This window comes from Dipteris shenzhenensis, chromosome 27 (assembly GCF_047967505.1).
Source record: "Dipteris shenzhenensis isolate YYH24624 ecotype China chromosome 27, Dip_SZ_1.0, whole genome shotgun sequence".
In the NCBI taxonomy this organism is placed as follows: domain Eukaryota; kingdom Viridiplantae; phylum Streptophyta; class Polypodiopsida; order Gleicheniales; family Dipteridaceae; genus Dipteris; species Dipteris shenzhenensis.
In genome coordinates, this window is record NC_141622.1 from 2175952 (window position 1) to 2194313 (window position 18362).

General features: G+C 43.2%; 1 protein-coding gene across 2 annotated transcripts in view; it reads right to left on the reverse strand.

Moving 5' to 3' along the window:
• Positions 1-18158, reverse strand: part of LOC147883727 (NEFA-interacting nuclear protein) — a 30913-nt gene extending 12755 nt beyond the window's left edge. For both annotated transcript variants that reach the window (XM_087398683.1, XM_087398684.1), the window contains exons 1-6: positions 17946-18158; positions 17766-17840; positions 11558-11615; positions 10220-10275; positions 9446-9508; positions 9217-9282 (exon numbers count right to left, since the gene is read on the reverse strand). In XM_087398683.1, the coding sequence (XP_087254809.1) occupies positions 9217-9282; positions 9446-9508; positions 10220-10275; positions 11558-11615; positions 17766-17840; positions 17946-17993 (366 nt within the window). In that variant the 5' untranslated portion in view covers positions 17994-18158. The remainder of the gene's footprint in view (positions 1-9216; positions 9283-9445; positions 9509-10219; positions 10276-11557; positions 11616-17765; positions 17841-17945) is intronic.
• Between the last annotated feature and the right edge of the window lie 204 nt (positions 18159-18362).

The following is an 18362-nucleotide window of genomic DNA, read 5'->3' on the forward strand; positions in this document are numbered from 1 at the left end:
ACGATAGCCCATGTGCGGGACATCCAGGAGTTAAGAAAACGTACGATCTCGTGAAGCGAGATTTCTCTTGGCGAAAAATGAGAAAACATATTCATGAATATGTGACACGTTCTTCGTGTGAAGTAAGTAAGGCAGAGCAGGTGAAGCCATCCGGACTTTTATAACCTTTGGAAATACCACTAGGTAGGTGGGAGAGCATTTCCATGGACTTTATTGTAGGTCTATCTATGACACAAGGTGGATATGATTCTATCCTTGTGGTAGTTGATCGTCTTACCAAGATGGCTCACTTCATTCCAACTAGAGAGTCTCTTAGTGCCTCGCAAGTGGCGGACTTGTTTATTAAACATATATTTCGTATGCATGGATTACCCAAATCCATAGTGTCGAACAAGGATGTTAAATTTACCCGTCATTTTTGGACTGGAGTGTTTGAGACACTAAGGACTGAGTTGGGAATGAGTAGTGGGGATCATCCAAAAATATATTTCGTATGCATGGATTACCCAAATCCATAGTGTCGAACAAGGATGTTAAATTTACCCGTCATTTTTAAACTGGAGTGTTTGAGACACTAAGGATTGAGTTGGGAATGAGTAGTAGGGATCATCCAAAAACGGATGGTCAGACGGAGAGAGTCAACCAAATTTTAGAGGATATGCTTAGAGCATATGTTTCATTGAGGCAACATACGTGGGACAAGTGGTTGCCACTATTAGAATTTGCCTACAATGATAGAAAACATTCCTCTACAAGGTTCAGTCCGTTTGAGCTGAGCTATGGTTATAGACCAGCAAATCTAACTACAGTTGGAGTAACTCAGAAAGTGCCTAGTGCCACGCACTTTGTGGTTCAAATGCGATGCTAGCACTTGTGAGAGCTAACATACGCCAAGCTATGGATAGAGCTAAGGCATATGCAGATGAAAACAGATCCGTTAGAGAATTTAAGGAAGGAGAAAAAAATTTTCTCAGAGTTCCTTCGCACTTTTAAGTCTTTGACTGCAGGAGAGCGTGCTAAGTTATCACCTCGATATTGTTAATTCTAAAAAGAATAGGCAAGGTGGCCTATAAATTAGAATTACCACAAGATTGTAAGGTGCACCCAGTATTTCATATTTCTCGCTTAAAGAAATTTTTGCATACAGGTGACTCACTAATCGAGGGTGTTGTTTTGTTTCAAGAGATAGAGGATAATGCAAGATGCAAACCAACAAGAATCCTGAATTGAGGAACAATGCAAGTATGCAATTGGAAGATACCCACGGTGTTGGTTGCATGGCATAGTTTACCTCTATCAGAAGCTACCTAGGAATCCGTATACCAGTTACAAAGAGTGTTCCTAGACTTTATCATCGAGGACGCTGATGCCTGAAGAGGTAAGGAATGTTATGCTCAAGTTGAGGTAACATGACTTTGAAAGCGTCAGTGGAAATTTTCCTTTAAGGGACCAATGTTTGTATGATATTTATTTGGGCTTCATGTTAATGGTTAAAAGAATTAATGTCAAGGTTCTTGATGAGGGTGACAAGGCATTGACTAGATGGGATCTAAGGCTGTGGGTCTTAATTGCATTAAATGTGTAATGTGAGAGGTGGGAGTGAGAGAGAAAGAGAGAGCACACCGACACACATAGTAGACACAAGAGTGTGGGGATAATGAAGTATGTGTGTACCTCCCCAAGCACACAGTCAATCTTTTATATCAATGGATAAGGTTACAATACTAAGTACACCGTACTTAGTGTACTTAACAATAAAAGTACTAACTGTACTTAAGTGTACTAACTGTACTGGGGTGGCCATAGTGCCTTTACCCCAACAACCTCCCACTTAAAGGCAATATGCCCTCAAGTAAAAATAAATGAGAAAAATACAGCATATACACAATGGAGTACATGGCCAAAATGAGGCTCAACCTATACCCATCAACTATCGGCAATGTGCAAACCACTCTGCAGGCAACCCTTCTGTCAACAAATTTGCTGGATTGTCATCCGTGTGAATCTTGACAAGCTGAATCAGCTTATCATCTATTACCTCCCTGATGAAGTGATACTTCACATCAATGTGCTTTGTCTTTGCATGAAAGACAGGATTGTGTGCCAACTGAATAGCACTCTGACTGTCACAATGCAACAATGGAATATCACCTGTAATGCCCAAGTCTCCCACTAGCCGAGATAGCCATAAGGCCTCCTTGCATGCCTCTGTGGCTGCAATATATTCAGCTTCCGTGGTAGACAAGGCTATGCACTGCTGCATCCTTGACATCCATGACACTGCACCTCCAGTGAATGTATAAACATAACCGGTAGTAGACTTCCAGTTATCTGGATGACCAGCATAATCTGAATCCACATAACCATGCACCTTTGCATCCTGCTTGCCAAAGCATATGCACAACTCCTGTGTGCCCTTCAGGTATCTCATGATACCTTTCACTGCATTCCAATGCTTCTTGCCTGGATTTGCCATATACCTGCTAACCACTCCCACTGCAAACGCAATATCAGGTCTGGTAGCAACCATGGCATACATGAGACTGCCACAAGCTGAAGCATACGGAATCTTGGCCATTTCAGCCCTATCAGCATCTGACTGTGGGCTATCCATTGCACTGAGTTTCACATATGGAGGCAATGGAGAACTAAGGGTCTTCCCCCCCTCCATATGAAACCTGTGCAATACTTTGCCAATATACTCGGTCTGAGACAAATACAACAAACGCTGTCCCCTGTCTCTCCGTATCCGCATTCCCAGTATGTGATTTGCATCACCAAGGTCCTTCATATCAAAGGCCTCATGCAATCTTTTCTTAAGGTCATCAAGCTCCTTACGAGCTTTACCAGCAATAAGCATATCATCCACATATAAAATGAGAATGATTAAGCTGCCATTTGCAGCCCTTTTGGTATATAAGCAGTGATCGACATCACTTCTCCTGAAACCTTGGGACTTCATGAAGGTATCAAATTTCTTATACCATTCCCTTGGTGCCTGTTTCAGCCCATAAAGGCTCTTCTTAAGCTTGCATACAAGTGCCTCCTTGCCCTTGACTGCAAATCCCTCTGGCTGCTGCATGTAGATCTCCTCATGAAGATCACCGTGAAGAAAAGCTGTCTTCACATCCATTTGGCATAATTCCAAATCCTCACATGCAACCAAAGCAAGTACAGTCCTGAGTGTGGTCATCTTAACCACTGGAGAAAAGATCTCATCAAAGTCGACACCATACTCCTGCTTAAAGCCCTTGGCAACCAACCTGGCTTTATACCTTGGCTTAGCTCCAATTGTGACTTTCAATCTATACACCCACTTGCATGGCAGTACTTTCATGCGTAAAACAGGTGGCTGTTCCAGTAAATCAGGCTGCAGAATTATGCCTGGGAGATCTTCCAAAGGTGGAATATCCTGTAGGACATCTTCCGCTACTGCGGGCTGTCCATTTGGACCTGCTGCAGCATCATTCATTTGCTGATTACGCTGCTGTTGTGGCTGATTTGCAGCCTGCCTGAATGGTACAGGATGTCCCGAGTCATCAATGTCAACCTCTGAAGCATCATAAGGCTTATCTACTGTCTTAAACATACATGACTCATCAAATAAGACATCATTGCTGCGTATAATCTTCTTATTCACAGGATCCCATAGGCGGTAACCCATCTCACCACTGTCACCATATCCAAGAAAAATGCATTTAAGAGACTTAGGATCAAGCTTGCTGCGATCTTCTCTGCGTATATGCACATACGCAGTGCAGCCAAAGACCCTCAAGTGCTTATAGGAAGGAGGTTTTCCTGTCCAAAGCTCCTCTGGCACTCTACCATCCAGTCTTTTATTTGGTGACCTATTGATGAGGTGTACTGCTGTTTTTACAGCCTCAGCCCAAAATCCATGAGGTAAAGCAGCATGTGACATCATAGAGCGGGACTTTTCCTGTATGGTTCTATTCATACGCTCTGCAGTGCCATTCTGAGCTGGACTGTAAGGAGCAGGGAGTTCTCTTTTAATACCTCTAGCATCACAAAATGCATTGAATGCATTAGATATATACTCCCCACCGTTATCTGACCGCAAAGCCTTCAGTGTTCGGCCTATTTGGTTCTCAACCAAAGCAAGCCATTTCTGGAACACTGGAAAGACATCACTCTTCAATCGAAGAGGATACACCCACACCTTCCGTGTGGAATCATCTATGAATGTGACAAAGTACCGTGCACCTCCAAGTGAAGGACTAGGCATCTCACACACATCTGTATGCACAAGCTCAAGTTGAGCATCTTTATGTCCTAATCTCCTCTTATGAGGACACTGTAATTGTCTACCATATATGCAGTGCTCACAAAACTTTAAATCAGAAAATTTCAGAGACGGTAAGTAGCCAAGGCGAGCCAATTGCTCCATTCCACTTATGCTCATATGTCCCATCCGGCTATGCCACATACAAATATTCGGCAGCTCGGTGGCATGAATATCAGTATGATTACATACTTTAGCATGAAGGGTATACATCGTGTCAACCTTAGAACCTCTGGCAACAACGAGGGCACCTTTGGTGACCTTCCAGAAACCATGACCAAAGCTGGTCACAAAACCTTCGTCATCCAACATGCCAATAGAAATCAAATTTTTCTTGACTTCGGGTACATGCCTGACATTGTGAAGCATAAGCTGAGTACCATCAGAAAATACAAGCCTGACATCTCCAACACCGACAATACTGCATGCATGATTATCCCCTAGAAACACGACTCCATTACTGCCTCCTGCATACCTGACAAACAACTCTCTGTAAGGTGTAACATGGAATGAGGCACCTGAGTCAATGATCCAAGAGTGCATGTCTGCAAAATCGCCTGCATGGAGAGAATGAGCATCCAAAGTAGAGAGAAATAGAACCTCTCCCTCACTGTCATAACCGTGTGTAGAATGAAGCTCTTCAATCTTCACACTGCTCTTGCCCTTGCTTACTGGTACAATTGCCTTTGCATCTGACGCATCAGTGTCTTTGGCTTTGTCTCTCTTATCATTTTTCAGTTTAAAGCACTGCTTTTTGGTATGTCCCTTTTTGCCACAGTAGTAGCACTCAACATCTTTGTTGGAGCGGGACTTGCTCCTGCCTTTTCCCCTTTCCTGGGATTTGCCTCTTTGCTGACTTCTCCCCCTTGTATTCAAGGCATTGTTAGGCTTTACTGCATCTTGAGCTTTCAGCTTCTGCTCTTCTTGCAAAATCAGCCCTGTGATGTCTGAAAAACTTATGAAAGTGTTTGCATTTGTTACAGCTGTGGTGAACGTATCCCAACTTTCAGGAAGAGAGATCAAGAGTGCCATACCCTTGGTTTCCTCATCCACCACATACTTCTGATTCGCAAGTTGAGTAACAATTGAATTAAACTCATTGAGATGTGCATCCATGGAGGTCCCTTCCTTCATCTTCAGATTGAAGAACTTGCGCAACCAATATATCTTTGTGGTTGCACTTTGCTGCTCATATGTGTCCTGTAGCTTTTTCCACACACCCCAGGCTGTAGTTTCACCGTCCACATTCCAAACAACACTCTCATGGAGTGACAATTCAATTATGGACTTTGCCGACAGATCGGCCAATGCCCAAGCATCATCAGATGTGCCAGTGGGCTTCACACCTTTGTGTACAATAGGAGCATGAAACTGCCTGAGGATTAGCACATTCAGGACCATCTTTTTCCACATCGAGTAGTTAGCAGCACCCTGCAACTTCTTAATATTAAGAAGAGAGGACTCCGAGGATGAAGCCATTACAATCAGCAAGAAAATATAACCCACACTTGGGTGCCTGACTCCCTGCAAACCAAGTGCACACAGGCACTTGAACTGTGCTTTTAAAAAAAAAAAAAATTTCCTGCAGCGGAACAACAGGAACTGCACCTGCAAATGTTTCTCCCAATTAAACAGAGAATTATAACTGTTTACTGCTTGCTGCAGTTTCCGAACAGCAACTCTGTTTGCATCATTAAATGCACTATTATACAATCAGCAGTACTCTGATATTAAAGCAGCATCTGCCCTGCAATTACAGTGAAAAACAGCAGTGTATTTTGCACTCTGTACTTCTGTACAGTGACTGTAATCAGCCCCACAGTTGACACAGAACAGTACCTGACTGTACCAGAAAGTACAGAATCAGTAAATGACTGTTTGACTGTTCAAACCTGTCAACTTCAAGCTTCAAGATACCACTAAAACTGTATAACACAGTTTAGAGTAGGATTTAGGCAAAAGCCCCTTGACTGGAAGAAAAATTCTCAGAATTTGAGTGCATTTACCGCTTCACTGACTGTAAGGCATTTAATTGCTTCCCCCAGCACTGGTATGCATCCAATAGCAAAACCCCCAATTTGACTGGCACATTCGGTGCTCAAGTCTACAATGTAGTGCTCAATGCATCTTCCACTGTCCCGTGGGTCAACAAATGCATACGAATCCTGCAGGAATCAACTCCAAATAGGAGGATAAACGCAATGCGTGCGTATACAAGCCAATACTTGGCACTGGCTACAAAAGCCCCTTGATTCTGCAATTCAATGTTGAGGATTTCCTCACACAGTAGGCATAGACTGTTATCTGCTTCCCCCAGCACTGATATGTGACCAGTAATGCTCACAATGAGCTCGAAGGCTGCACCTGTACCTGTAACGCTGCCGGAGCAGTTGGCGAACTCCTGGCGGGAGCTCGTAGGCCTGGCGGGCTGCTGGCGGGTTGCTCGCCTGCGTGGCGAGCTGACGGCGGACTGCTAAAGGTGTCGCCTGTGAGGCGACTTGGCAACGCTACTGAAGGCGTCGCCTGTGTAGCGACTTGGCGGCGCTGCTGAAGGCGTCGCCTGTGTGGCGACACTGGCCGCGTTTGCTGGCGTCGCCTGTGGGCGACGCTGGTGGCGCTGCTGGCGCTGGCTGGCTTCGCTGCCTGCTCGCGCTGGCAGCGCTGGCTGCTGGCACTGGCAGCGCTGGCTGCTGGCACTGGCAGCGCTTGCTGCTGCCGGACCCGCTGAAGCAGCAGCTCGCTGCTGCTAGCGACGAGATGCAACAGCTTAGGCTGCTGCTGCTACTGCTTGAAGGCGTTGATGCTGGCGAGCTCCACAACACGATGTTGCTGCTGCTGAACGAATGGGAGAGAGATGTGCAAGCTCAGGCTCTGATACCAGTTGAGAGGTGGGAGTGAGAGAGAAAGAGAGAGCACACCGACACACACAGTAGACACAAGAGTGTGGGGATAATGAAGTATGTGTGTACCTCCCCAAGCACACAGTCAACCTTTTATATCAATGGATAAGGTTACAACACTAAGTACACCCTACTTAGTGTACTAACTGTACTTAAGTGTACTAACTGTACTGGGGTGGCCATAGTGCCTTTACCCCAACATAATGTGCCTAGGGGCAAGTGAATTAATTGATATTCCAAGAGGGGGGTAGAAAAGATGCATTTAAGAGGTACCCTAGAATGAAGACATGTGGCATACTAGATCCATCTAGGGAATTGGGGCTTGGTGGATTTGCAAGCAGGAGCTTTTCACGTGCGATTTGGCTTGTAGAGAGCTTGCTAACACCGAGATTTGGCTGGGAGAATTAAATGTGTGCCTGCACTTGTGATTGGCAGTAGGCTTATGAACTTGGAATCTATTGTACGTTAATGTAACGTAACAGTCAAGGGGGGCTGGTAGGAGGTTTGCCACGAGGATAGCTTGCATGGCACGTCGTAGGGAGTCCATGAAATTAGGGACGACTGATGCGCCTATGATTGCTCCAAATTTGGTGGTGGAATCTCCTTCTTTCTTTGCGAGATGATCGTGATACCTCAATCGTGGCAGTTCCAGCTTACTCCTTGAGATGTATATGATGGCTTGCTACCATGAAGGTGTGAGAGACTTAGAAGAGAGTCGTAGAGTTGTGTGGATGATGAGAATATATCTCTGGTTGTAACAAAGGATCCTCCTACAAGCTCAACAGGGATGCGGAGGATCCAATGATGCTTTTCTCCATTCTATCACTACATGCAATAATAAGTTTTATTCCCTTCTATTTGTCGTTTCATATTCATAATCTAGCTTGTTGCTCGTAGAGGAAGCGTGGAAATCATTAATCTTGGGAGATTCTGGCCAGCATATCAGCTTGGCACATTCTAGACATACAATGACCTTGGACGGCTCCCAAGTTCATCCCGCTCATAATTTGGCTAGCATCTGGACAGACACAGTACCTTCTTTGATGGCCATATGGGAAAAAGAGATTAAACCAAGAGCAAGGTGCTTAGAAAAGCTGAGAAATCTAAAAAGTTAGAAAGCTGGCATTTTAATCAAATCAGAAGGATGACTTTAATATTTATGTAATTCTTCTAATCTAGATCACATTGAATAGTTAATTAATTAATTGGTTCTTAGTTATCTATTTTAATGTTTTTGCCACATGACCCCTATGCATGCACACAATTAATTACAGGTCCTATAGGCCTAGAACAAAATATCCTGGGCCTGCTAGGCTCATAGCTTGACCTAGATAACTCAGACTTCATCCAAACTGAAACCATCGGTTAGAACTCGGTGTGTTCTATTTAACGTACATGTTAGCTATGGAGGTGGTATTCAAATAATTCAAAAGATTAATGGTTCAGAAGATCTCATCTACTTCATGAATAAGTTTCTGTCATCTTGATATATCCTCATTAAGCCAAGCATCATGGTCTAACACACCAAGACTCACTCGCAAAGCCAGTTTAGAACTATTAACTAAAGTAATGGATACTGTAGACCTAGGAGTGTTAGGAAACCCTTGTGGATATGCAAAACTTCATTAACCTCCAACAGCCTGTCATTGGATGTGATTGACTACTTCATACAATACAAGTCTCGAGAATGTAAAGCATGCCTTCTTGGCTAGCTTGGGCTTCTATCAAGCCACCAAGGACTGTAAAAAAATACTAGTTGATTCATCCTTTTGCCACAACTTTGACATATTTTTGACGCAGTCTTTAAGACCACCAGTGAGACAATTTGAGTGATGACTTACCAACCAGGACCATAGAACTTGCCTGGCGGATTCTCGCAACAATTCCAATATCATTTAAAAAATAAGGGGGCAAGTTTACAGAGGAAGGACAAAGGATGGCTTGTCTCTTTTCAAAAATGTAAAAGGATAACCATCCTGTAGGAAGGGACAGACTAATTATTCTAATACAACTCACCTTGTTCGGCTGTTGAAGATAAATTTTAGATTCTTGAGGCAGGAATGTCCTGCTGGAAATAGCTGCCTGTAATGTCAAACAATGTACTTCAATGGCGTAGTAAATCAGTAAAAACAAAATCTACTTGATCCTTGCATCATGCAACCATACAATAAAAATTCGTGCACTGAGCTTTTCAATAAATAATGTGGACAAACGAAGATACAGGAAGGAATCAAACACGGTTCACCTGGAAATTCAAGAGTTGCTGGGCCTCCTCATTGGCAAGTTGAATTTCATGCTGTTTCTTAGACTGCATATTCAAAGACTCTATTCTTACAGCTTATACAACTGCTTTTTCAGGTACGCAATTCAACTCTATGAGGAGATACGAAATGGTAATGTATGATATTCAAAACTGGCAGCCCTGGAATACAAACACCTCAGGTGTCCTTTTTTACACCACATGCAACTTGACGGTTCATTTATAATGGCCTTAATACATATATACCTTTGTAAGACTATAATATATCCAATCGTACAATTGTTGTTCTAAAGTCCAAAATTCTACAAAGAAAATAAAAGAGAAAATAAAAGAGAAGAAAAAGAGGTAACAATTTTTTTTGAAAAACAAAAGGAAGACATACAAGCAAAGCAACACTTATGTCATCATCAGTGCCCAAGCATAAGCAGCTATACAAAACCAAGCATGCAAAACCAAGCATGCATGGCTTAACCAAGCAGCTTTCTACCCTAATGCAAGCACTAGGATCTCCTGCACGTGTGTGTCTGAGTGCCAGTGTGAGTATGTGTGGGAACCCACAAATACCTGAGCACAGCACCTCTCCCTTCACTAGTCCAGAAACAAACTTTTATTTGCACCCTTTTTCTTCTGAACAGTGGACTCAAGAGGATTGCTTATTAATAGAAATCCCAAAAAAATGTTGGATATAAGTCAAGTCCTACCCCAAAGATCCAGTTAGTCCATACCCTATCATAGACTGCCACAGAAATCCAAGCTCACCATCTCCAATTTCTCCAGAAAGTCGGTTTCATCTTCATCAAGAGCCTTAGGTGGCCCTGCAAACAACGATAATTAAAATCACTAGCTTTCCTATTTCAACTACTAGGCGTGAATCAGGACAAACACATGCCAAAAACATAAGAAGCTTTCCCAGCCAACCTTGATATGTCATGTTGGAAGACACTCAACAACTGGACTGAGAGCAGTACTTTTGGTAATGAGATTTAGAAATTATAGACAAATCAAATTATGTACATGAAATCAAGTAATGCAGTAAAATGCATCCACTCTCTATCTCTATATCTCTACTAGCTGGTCGGTGAGGTGTTGTTGAAAGGTCCATGGGTCCTGGATTAGGGCGGGTACAAAAGCAGGGCCAGGTACAAACAGCAAGTTGGCCCCTACAGTGTTGGCCAATAGGACTGCTGGTTGGCCTGTTTAAAGGCCCGCCAAATGGGGGTAGGGGTTACTAGGCCCTGCCCTGGGATGGGTGCAAAAGGCACTTGACTTGTCTACAGCCCACAGAAGCTCTTGAAGAGCATGCAGGCTGACAGTTGCAGTAGGTGCCGGGACAAAATAGAAGACAATATGTTGGACGCCCCATGCTTTGCTGCTTGATGGTGGTACACATTCCCTTCTGTATAAAAATCGGTCCATTTTGGAGCATTCTTTATATACTATTTAGGTTGTTCTATTTGCTGTGTACTATGCACTTGTGTACACACGGAGTGGTCTATTTGGTAGTGTCGTGTGACCTTGGGATACGTCTTCCGCTGTGGGAGTTGGCTACAACAAGCACCTCTCTCTGACACAAAAATGAGAGAACCTATCACTTTCGAAACTAATCACTCCATATTTCGCTATATCAGACACGTTCGACTCAATGTGAGGCATTCATATGATATTCAACATGGCTTATTTGAGGTTGTTGCCGTTTTATCATAGATATCAACTTATAAATCTAGAGTAATGCTAAGATCTAAGAAACTGTAATAGTTTCTGCAGCGGGAGTTGGCTACAACAAGCACCTCTCTATTCTCTGACACAAATATAAGAGACTTGTAGCACTGGGAACTGATATGTTCGACTTAATGTGACGCATTCGTATGATATTCAACATGGCACATTCAGATTGTTGCGGCTTTATCATTAAGAAGATTTGAGTAATGCTAAGATCTAAGAAACTGCAATAGCTTCCACTAGCTGTAAATTTAAGTTCACAAAATTCACAAGGATAAATTTCTCTACCACAAGAACATGTAACTTTGTACATAAACACTGAAGTTTGGAATGATTAAACCAGTTATTAGCCGACATTGTAGTATACAATCAGCTTACTGTGCTTGAAGCGTTCACTGAACTCTGCCTGCTGCTTATCCTTATTCTCTTTTAAAATCTGCACACATACATACAGGAACGTGTTTGCTGGAGTAATTATGTGTAAATACAGTAATGTTCCATCTGCATGCTATCACAATCCATTAAAGAAATCCACATAAATAAAAAGACCAAACTTCTAGCAAGGCCTAAAGCTATTTGTTTAAAAGAGAAAACAGCTATGAGCCACTTCTCATCAGCACACACTAAGAAATAAACCCCTAGGTGTAATAAGGGTTCCACATATAATTCTTCATCTTTGAATCTTGACCTGTAAGCCATATTCTAGTATAAACTATTCTAGCTTAATCATAGCTAGTTTGTAGCCCCACCACTATGAAGACTTGGACTAACTTGACATTTTCATTTTGTTTGTAATTATTAGAGGGTTTGTTCATTCCTTTTAGACAAACAGTGATGAGGGCTGGCTTTTTCTTTCCTTTAAGCCAAATAATGACAAGGGCTGGTTGCTTGCTCTACTTGTTCTGTAATATGTGTTTATGTGACTTCCCTCAAATCCCTCTCTCAATTCAACTGGCTCAGATTAGCAGTTCCTAACTCTAACTGCTAGTCCCTTAGTCATCGGACACCTTTTTCTCCCCTCACAAGAACTGCCAGCGATTGAATCTTAGATCAATAGCGGGTGATGCCAGGCACTCGTTGGAATAGATGGTTCAAAATTTGAAGCATGGATGAGAATCATGATAAGAAATATATAGGAAGGTATGCCTGTCCTGAAGGAGCAAGAGGCTTAGTGGAGCAAAGTTCAGAGCAGGCTAGCCTAAAGTATGCTATAATAATAGGCAACGTGACTGTATGTGTGTGTAGGTGGTTAATCAATGGGACTGCCTTAATGGGTCCTTTCATGGCCACATTAAGAGCTGTCCTTTTGCTTCTAGATTGATTGCTAATTGGAAAGAGTCTCTTTCTCTACTTGACGACGTGAAAGACTAGACTCTTATCGTAATTCTATGAGATTACAAAGTCTCCATTGGTCGAAATGTTTTGCAGAACCATTGGCTGTCATGGTACAATACAGCCCCGAAAAGGCTACTTTCTCAATACTTTTGGCATCACGAAAGTGCAACATGTGGTTGATGATGCTGGATCTATCTTGTCATTTCCTCGGGCTACAGCACAACACAATCTGGGTATGCATCATGGCCTTTATGGCATGACATTTATAAACTTCAGCTTTTATGTCAGTCCCACCTGTATAAGAAGAGAAGAGACAGCAGGATTGGGTTATTTGGGTGTGAGGGTCTCCGCGGAAAGTTTGTAAGGGTCCTTCTTTCTTCACATTGTGTGCATCATTATGCTCACCGAGTGAGGCATATGGATAAGCCTCTTCCTTGGTGGCTACATCAGCTCTCAATTGTATGACAGAACAATCTGCCTCTTAACAAAAGGTGTTTTTATGGCCATTTGTACTAGGTATATTCCCTGTTGGCAGATTTCTTGCAAGACGACACATAGCTTCTGCTATTTGCTTGTCTTGTAGTTTCAATCTTGAGACTATACCCCATCTGCTATGGCAATGCCCCACTCTGCATGTCTGTACTGCTTGTCAGCTTTACAGAGGTTGTCGGCTGATATCCGAGCTTGTTGTACCAGTAAAAGATTTGGCAGGTTTTTCAACATCAAACACCTTTTCATTGGATTGGATTCTGGGCTCTCTGGAGCAATTGGCTGCATTGGACTCGCACAATTTTTGGGGATGGAATTGTCCACTAATTTTCTTACTTTAGGCGTTCTTTGCAGCAATCTCTACATGATTGCTTGCAATTGGGTGATAATGATCAGGCTTCCTTTTGATATGTTTGCGCATTGTTTTTTACTTTCATACTTCCTGATCCCTAGCTCTGAGGGTTTCTCATTGGCTTTTCTATAATAAATAGTGGCTTTACTACAAAAATGTGTGTGTGTGTGTGTGTGTGTGTGTGTGTGTGTGTGTGTGTGTGAGAGAGAGAGAGAGAGACTTGCAAAGTTAGCCAAAAAGATGAAAAGTTAATATGTACCTAGATGAGTCCAGAAACATGCCCAAACTCATACTCTAAAAACACAACATAGTGCAGTTTCAATTTCATGATAGTCACTCATAAGGTTGAAAACCATAAACTCCATCGTGCATAGCAGGGACTAGCTACTATGACATCCCCACTAACCTCATCGGCGCCCAACAGTGGGTGTAGACTATAGTATAAACATATGCTCTCCCACATGCAAATCCACATACCCACACATACTTGAGCATCCATTTATACAAAGTCTTCGTACCGAGTTTTTGTCGGCACTCAAGAGATGAAGGGCAGACTCAGCCATGACGAAGGCTAGCACTAAAGGAGAAGGCTAATCAAGAGCTGACATATGCGCAATGGTATGGACGAGACGCCCTCGGTGACTACCCAGACCTCATCCATGCCTCAGATACTCTAGTATCAGTGGTTTAGGATGCCGCAATCAAATCATTCCTCACGACTCGATCTGCATCACGCTCCCTGAAACCGGCCTTCAATAAACTAAAGGGTAGTAAACTGTAATTATCTTAGCATTCACACCATATACAGCCACATTGCATCATTCCAGCCACTTCCATTAGTTAAACATCACTTAGAAACAACTTTGAAAACAATAAAAGGGAGGCTAGAGTGCCCTTGCTCAGAAACTAAATGTAACAGACGCAGATTGGCCCCAACTGCTTTGGCACACCTTTCAGCATTTATTTAATTCTTCAGGAAATGACAATTGTGCAATTACATCAAGTGCTCACCCTTGCACTCTGCTACACTAGCAGTCCACTGCCCAAGCCAATACTTGGCATCAAAATGCATCCAATCCCAAGTCTCACTAACCCAACTGCCAAGGCAATGCTAAGGCATTCCACACTGACTGTGCGCCATTGAAAGTCATTATGCATCAACACCTGTCCCAGAAAATGCTCAAATGGTCTCAAGGCATGAGAAAACAATAGACTATCCCTCTGGCTCCTCACCCTCTGTGGCTGGGTGTCTGATTACAGCTTGTATGGCCTAGAGAGAACCTCGAACTAAGCAAGAGCAAAAGCAAGCTTTAAAAATGACGAATGGAATCCAAAAGGAAGTCAAAATTACTATACCCGCTGTCCATGGAAGAGGGGCGAGCTCTACTCTCGCACCTATCCTCTGTCCAGGCCCCCAGTAGCGCACAGGTGGCTTCCAATCCGAGAAACAGAGAGAGAGAGAGGAATGAAGAGACTGGGAGCTGGGAAGAGAGAGAAGAGCAAGGCTCATGGGTGCAGAGGCCAGAAATAGGAGAAAAAAGCCAATCCGCCGGCTTGAAGACCTCGAAGTGCATGCCAATCAGCCTGAACAGCAAAGGAATGGTCCATACAGCAGCAAAACCGATCCATACAGCAGCAAACTGATCCCTACAGCAGCTATGGAGTCCATACAGCCATTAAATGAGTCCGTACAGCCATTAATGAGGCCTAGGGAAGCATGCTAGAGAGAGAGAGAGGGGGGGGGACAGCCTTGGAGGTGCCTTTCAATGCGTGCCACAGAGAGATAGAGAGAGAGAGAGAGAGATGCCTCGAAATGTGTGACAAAGAGGGAGAGAACCACCCACAATCAGCCGTACAAATGAAGGGAAAGCCTCTAAGGTTACATGTGGGGGGGGTGGAGAGAAGGGTGCATCGGCTTGTGCCATGTGACACATTTGCCCTGCCCCCCTCCCCCATCTTTCATTAAAGTTCTAACCCACTACACCAATGACACACTTAAAAGCTCTAACCCACCTTACCAATGACAAGTTGGTTTCCCTTGGGCCCAACATTTAGACCTCTCTTTTCTAGCTTTAGCCTAGCACTTGGGCCTGGTAGGTGCACCTGGGCATTGGATGCATTCCTAGGGACTTCTCAGAATTTATCACTTCCCCCAAGCCAAAGGTAGACATGGTTACAAAATTCATGTCCCATGACATACCCTCCTCCTGAGACAGCAAACTACCCAATTTGTTGCTTACAGTTCCTTCAAGGTCTCTGCGCACTCGGATGCAAGTAAAGTCACCCACAAAGCTTCCCTCAGAGCTTCTCCTTTGTATATGTTTGAGAATTTCTGTAAACTGCAATCTTTCATTTGGGGTGGAGATGCTATCCCCCTCTTGAGCATCAGGCACTACTCCAAACCTCTGCTTTGCTGAGCCTGAATGAGCCTTCACCGCAGTGGGCTCAAGCTGAAATGCTTCCAAGTAGAGCTGCAATACCTTAGGGTGAGGGTGAGTCTTCCAGTTCACCTTCCTCCATCCACTTTGCATCCAGTGTTGAGGCGTACGAGGCAGATAAAAAATAAAGTCCATGTCAATGCTTTGCCAAGGTCTATCTAGAATAGGCAATGGCTGCAGCGATCCAGCCGGGTTCTACCTATCATATTTCACTTTTTGGCATGTGATGCATGTCCTCACATATGCCTCAACATCTTTTCTCAAAGGTGGCCAGTAGAAGTAGTGCTCCATCCCTTTGTCTGTGGCTTCAATGCCTCTATGTCATGCATATGGTGTGGCATGATTCTCCATCAAAACCTTTGGCCTCAACTGCTTTGTGACACAGTCTGCCATGCATCATCAAGAATCCATCCTTAAGCATATAGTGCTCATGTCTTTGGCCCTCAGCCAACTGATCATAAATCCTTGCAAAACCATCATCATTAGCATGTTGATCCTTGATGGCATCAAGTTCATTGTGGTATGCAATTGTGACAGCTGAAACTTATGGTTTCTTTGATACTACATCGGGACTTGACTTCCTGGAGAGTGTATCTGCAACCGCATTTTTCTTGCCAGGCACATGCACAATCTGAAATTGAAACATTGAAAGGAAGTTTGCCCACCGCATGTGTTTTTCTGACAGTTTTCTCTGAGCGAGAAAGTACCTCAAGGATTGATGATCTGTCTACACATTAAAATCAGCACCTAAAAGGTAATGGTTCCATATAGATATAGAAAGAGCATGTATGACAGTCACCATCTATTTATCATAGATTCCGAAACTCATTTCAGCATCACTGAGCACCCTGCTCTCATATGCAACCACTCTACCGTCCTACATAAGCATTCCTATGCTATTCCCACAGGCATCACATTGGACAGCAAAGGGCTTGCGCAGATCTGGCAAGATAATGACAAGATCGGAGCATAGCTTTTCCTTAAGCTCTTCAAAGGCTGCAATTTCCTTGGTACCCCACTTGAAAGACACTCCTTTCTTCTATAGGGCATGAAGGGGTGATGCTATCTCTGTAAAGTAGCGGATAAACCGCTTGTAGTACAAGCATAAACCGAGAAAGCTTCGTACTTCATTAATATTCTTCAACAATGGCCAATTCCTTATGGCTTCCAAAAGACATATTGATGGAGATTGGACATGCTACTTGTTGAAGAGGGTGACATATGTGATGGGCACATGAAAGTGGATCTCGTGCATGAAGAACTCACTCTTCTTGACATTGATAAGCAACTTGTGCTTCCAGAAATCAGCAAAGACAATTGCCAAGTGCTCTTTATGCTCAACCTCGTTCTATGAACACTATGATGTCATCAAAGAGTGTACCGACAAAGAATGTGTTTCAGTACCACTTCATCAAGGAACTGTTTTTGGACGAGAGGTGGAGCTGATTTACTGCGTAAATTCAGGGAAAGCCTCCAATTTGTTCATGAAGACGCTACCCAAGGACAGATGGAGCATCACATTCTTGGATTAGGCGTGGCTCCACATTGAGTCAATGAGAGGGGTCACTATCCCACTTCTTCCAAGATGTTTGATTATAATCAGACTTGCATGTTCTGTACCACCATGTGGGCTCATTTCAAAGCTGTGTCAATGGACCTGAACAAGGGATTGAAACTAACAATTTCAATATGTCGTAAGGCACGAGTTTCCTTGAAGTTCTGAATGCTCCTTTTGTTTCAACCTCTAGTATATGTCAACATAAGCTTAGAAACCTGTTGTAAGGTTACAGACCGGGCCAAAAGGGAAACAATTTGAAGCTAGAATAAGAGCGTTATCTCAGTATATACATTGGGTGAAATGCTCTGGAAATGCGGACGAGGTGATAATGAAGGCAGGACCTCACATCTCCAAGCAGTTGACACCGACAGACGTTTGCGCTAGGTTAATAAGTTAAGCCTGATTTGAATATACCTCGAACAAAGGTTTTTCAGGAACAATCGTTTCAGTCTCGCCGTGTTCGTTCCTCTTCGCCCGAATCTCGGCCAGCTGTAAGATCGATAAGTTAAGCCCGATCTCTCTCTCTCTCTCTCAGTCCTCTACTAAGTAAGAAACTTTTGTGTGCACGAAACGAATCTGATAGAAGTAGTGTACCTGCTTTTCAGAGATGAAATCAAGTATACGCCCAGGAGGATCGGCCATGATCAAACTATATCTTCGGTAGAATTGGATGAAGCGTGAGAATTAAATAGCAGAAAGCTCATATATCATCTACAGTACATATAAACAAAGCAAAATTCAATTAGCATGTGGGTGAACACACAGAATAAAAATACAGTAGGGGGCTAAATGCAACGACCCGATGGATCAAAGCATAAAGCAAGACAAATTGCACATAAATCAAGGTTAATGCATGCCAATAGAGTTTGGTAGTGTGGAACCTCATTGGTCAACTATGGAGTTGACTTTACTTATGATTTTTTATTTTGATTTTAAATCATAGATCCAATCATAGTTTCCCTTGATAGCCATACCACTATTCGATAATGGACATGAATTATGGCTATCTTT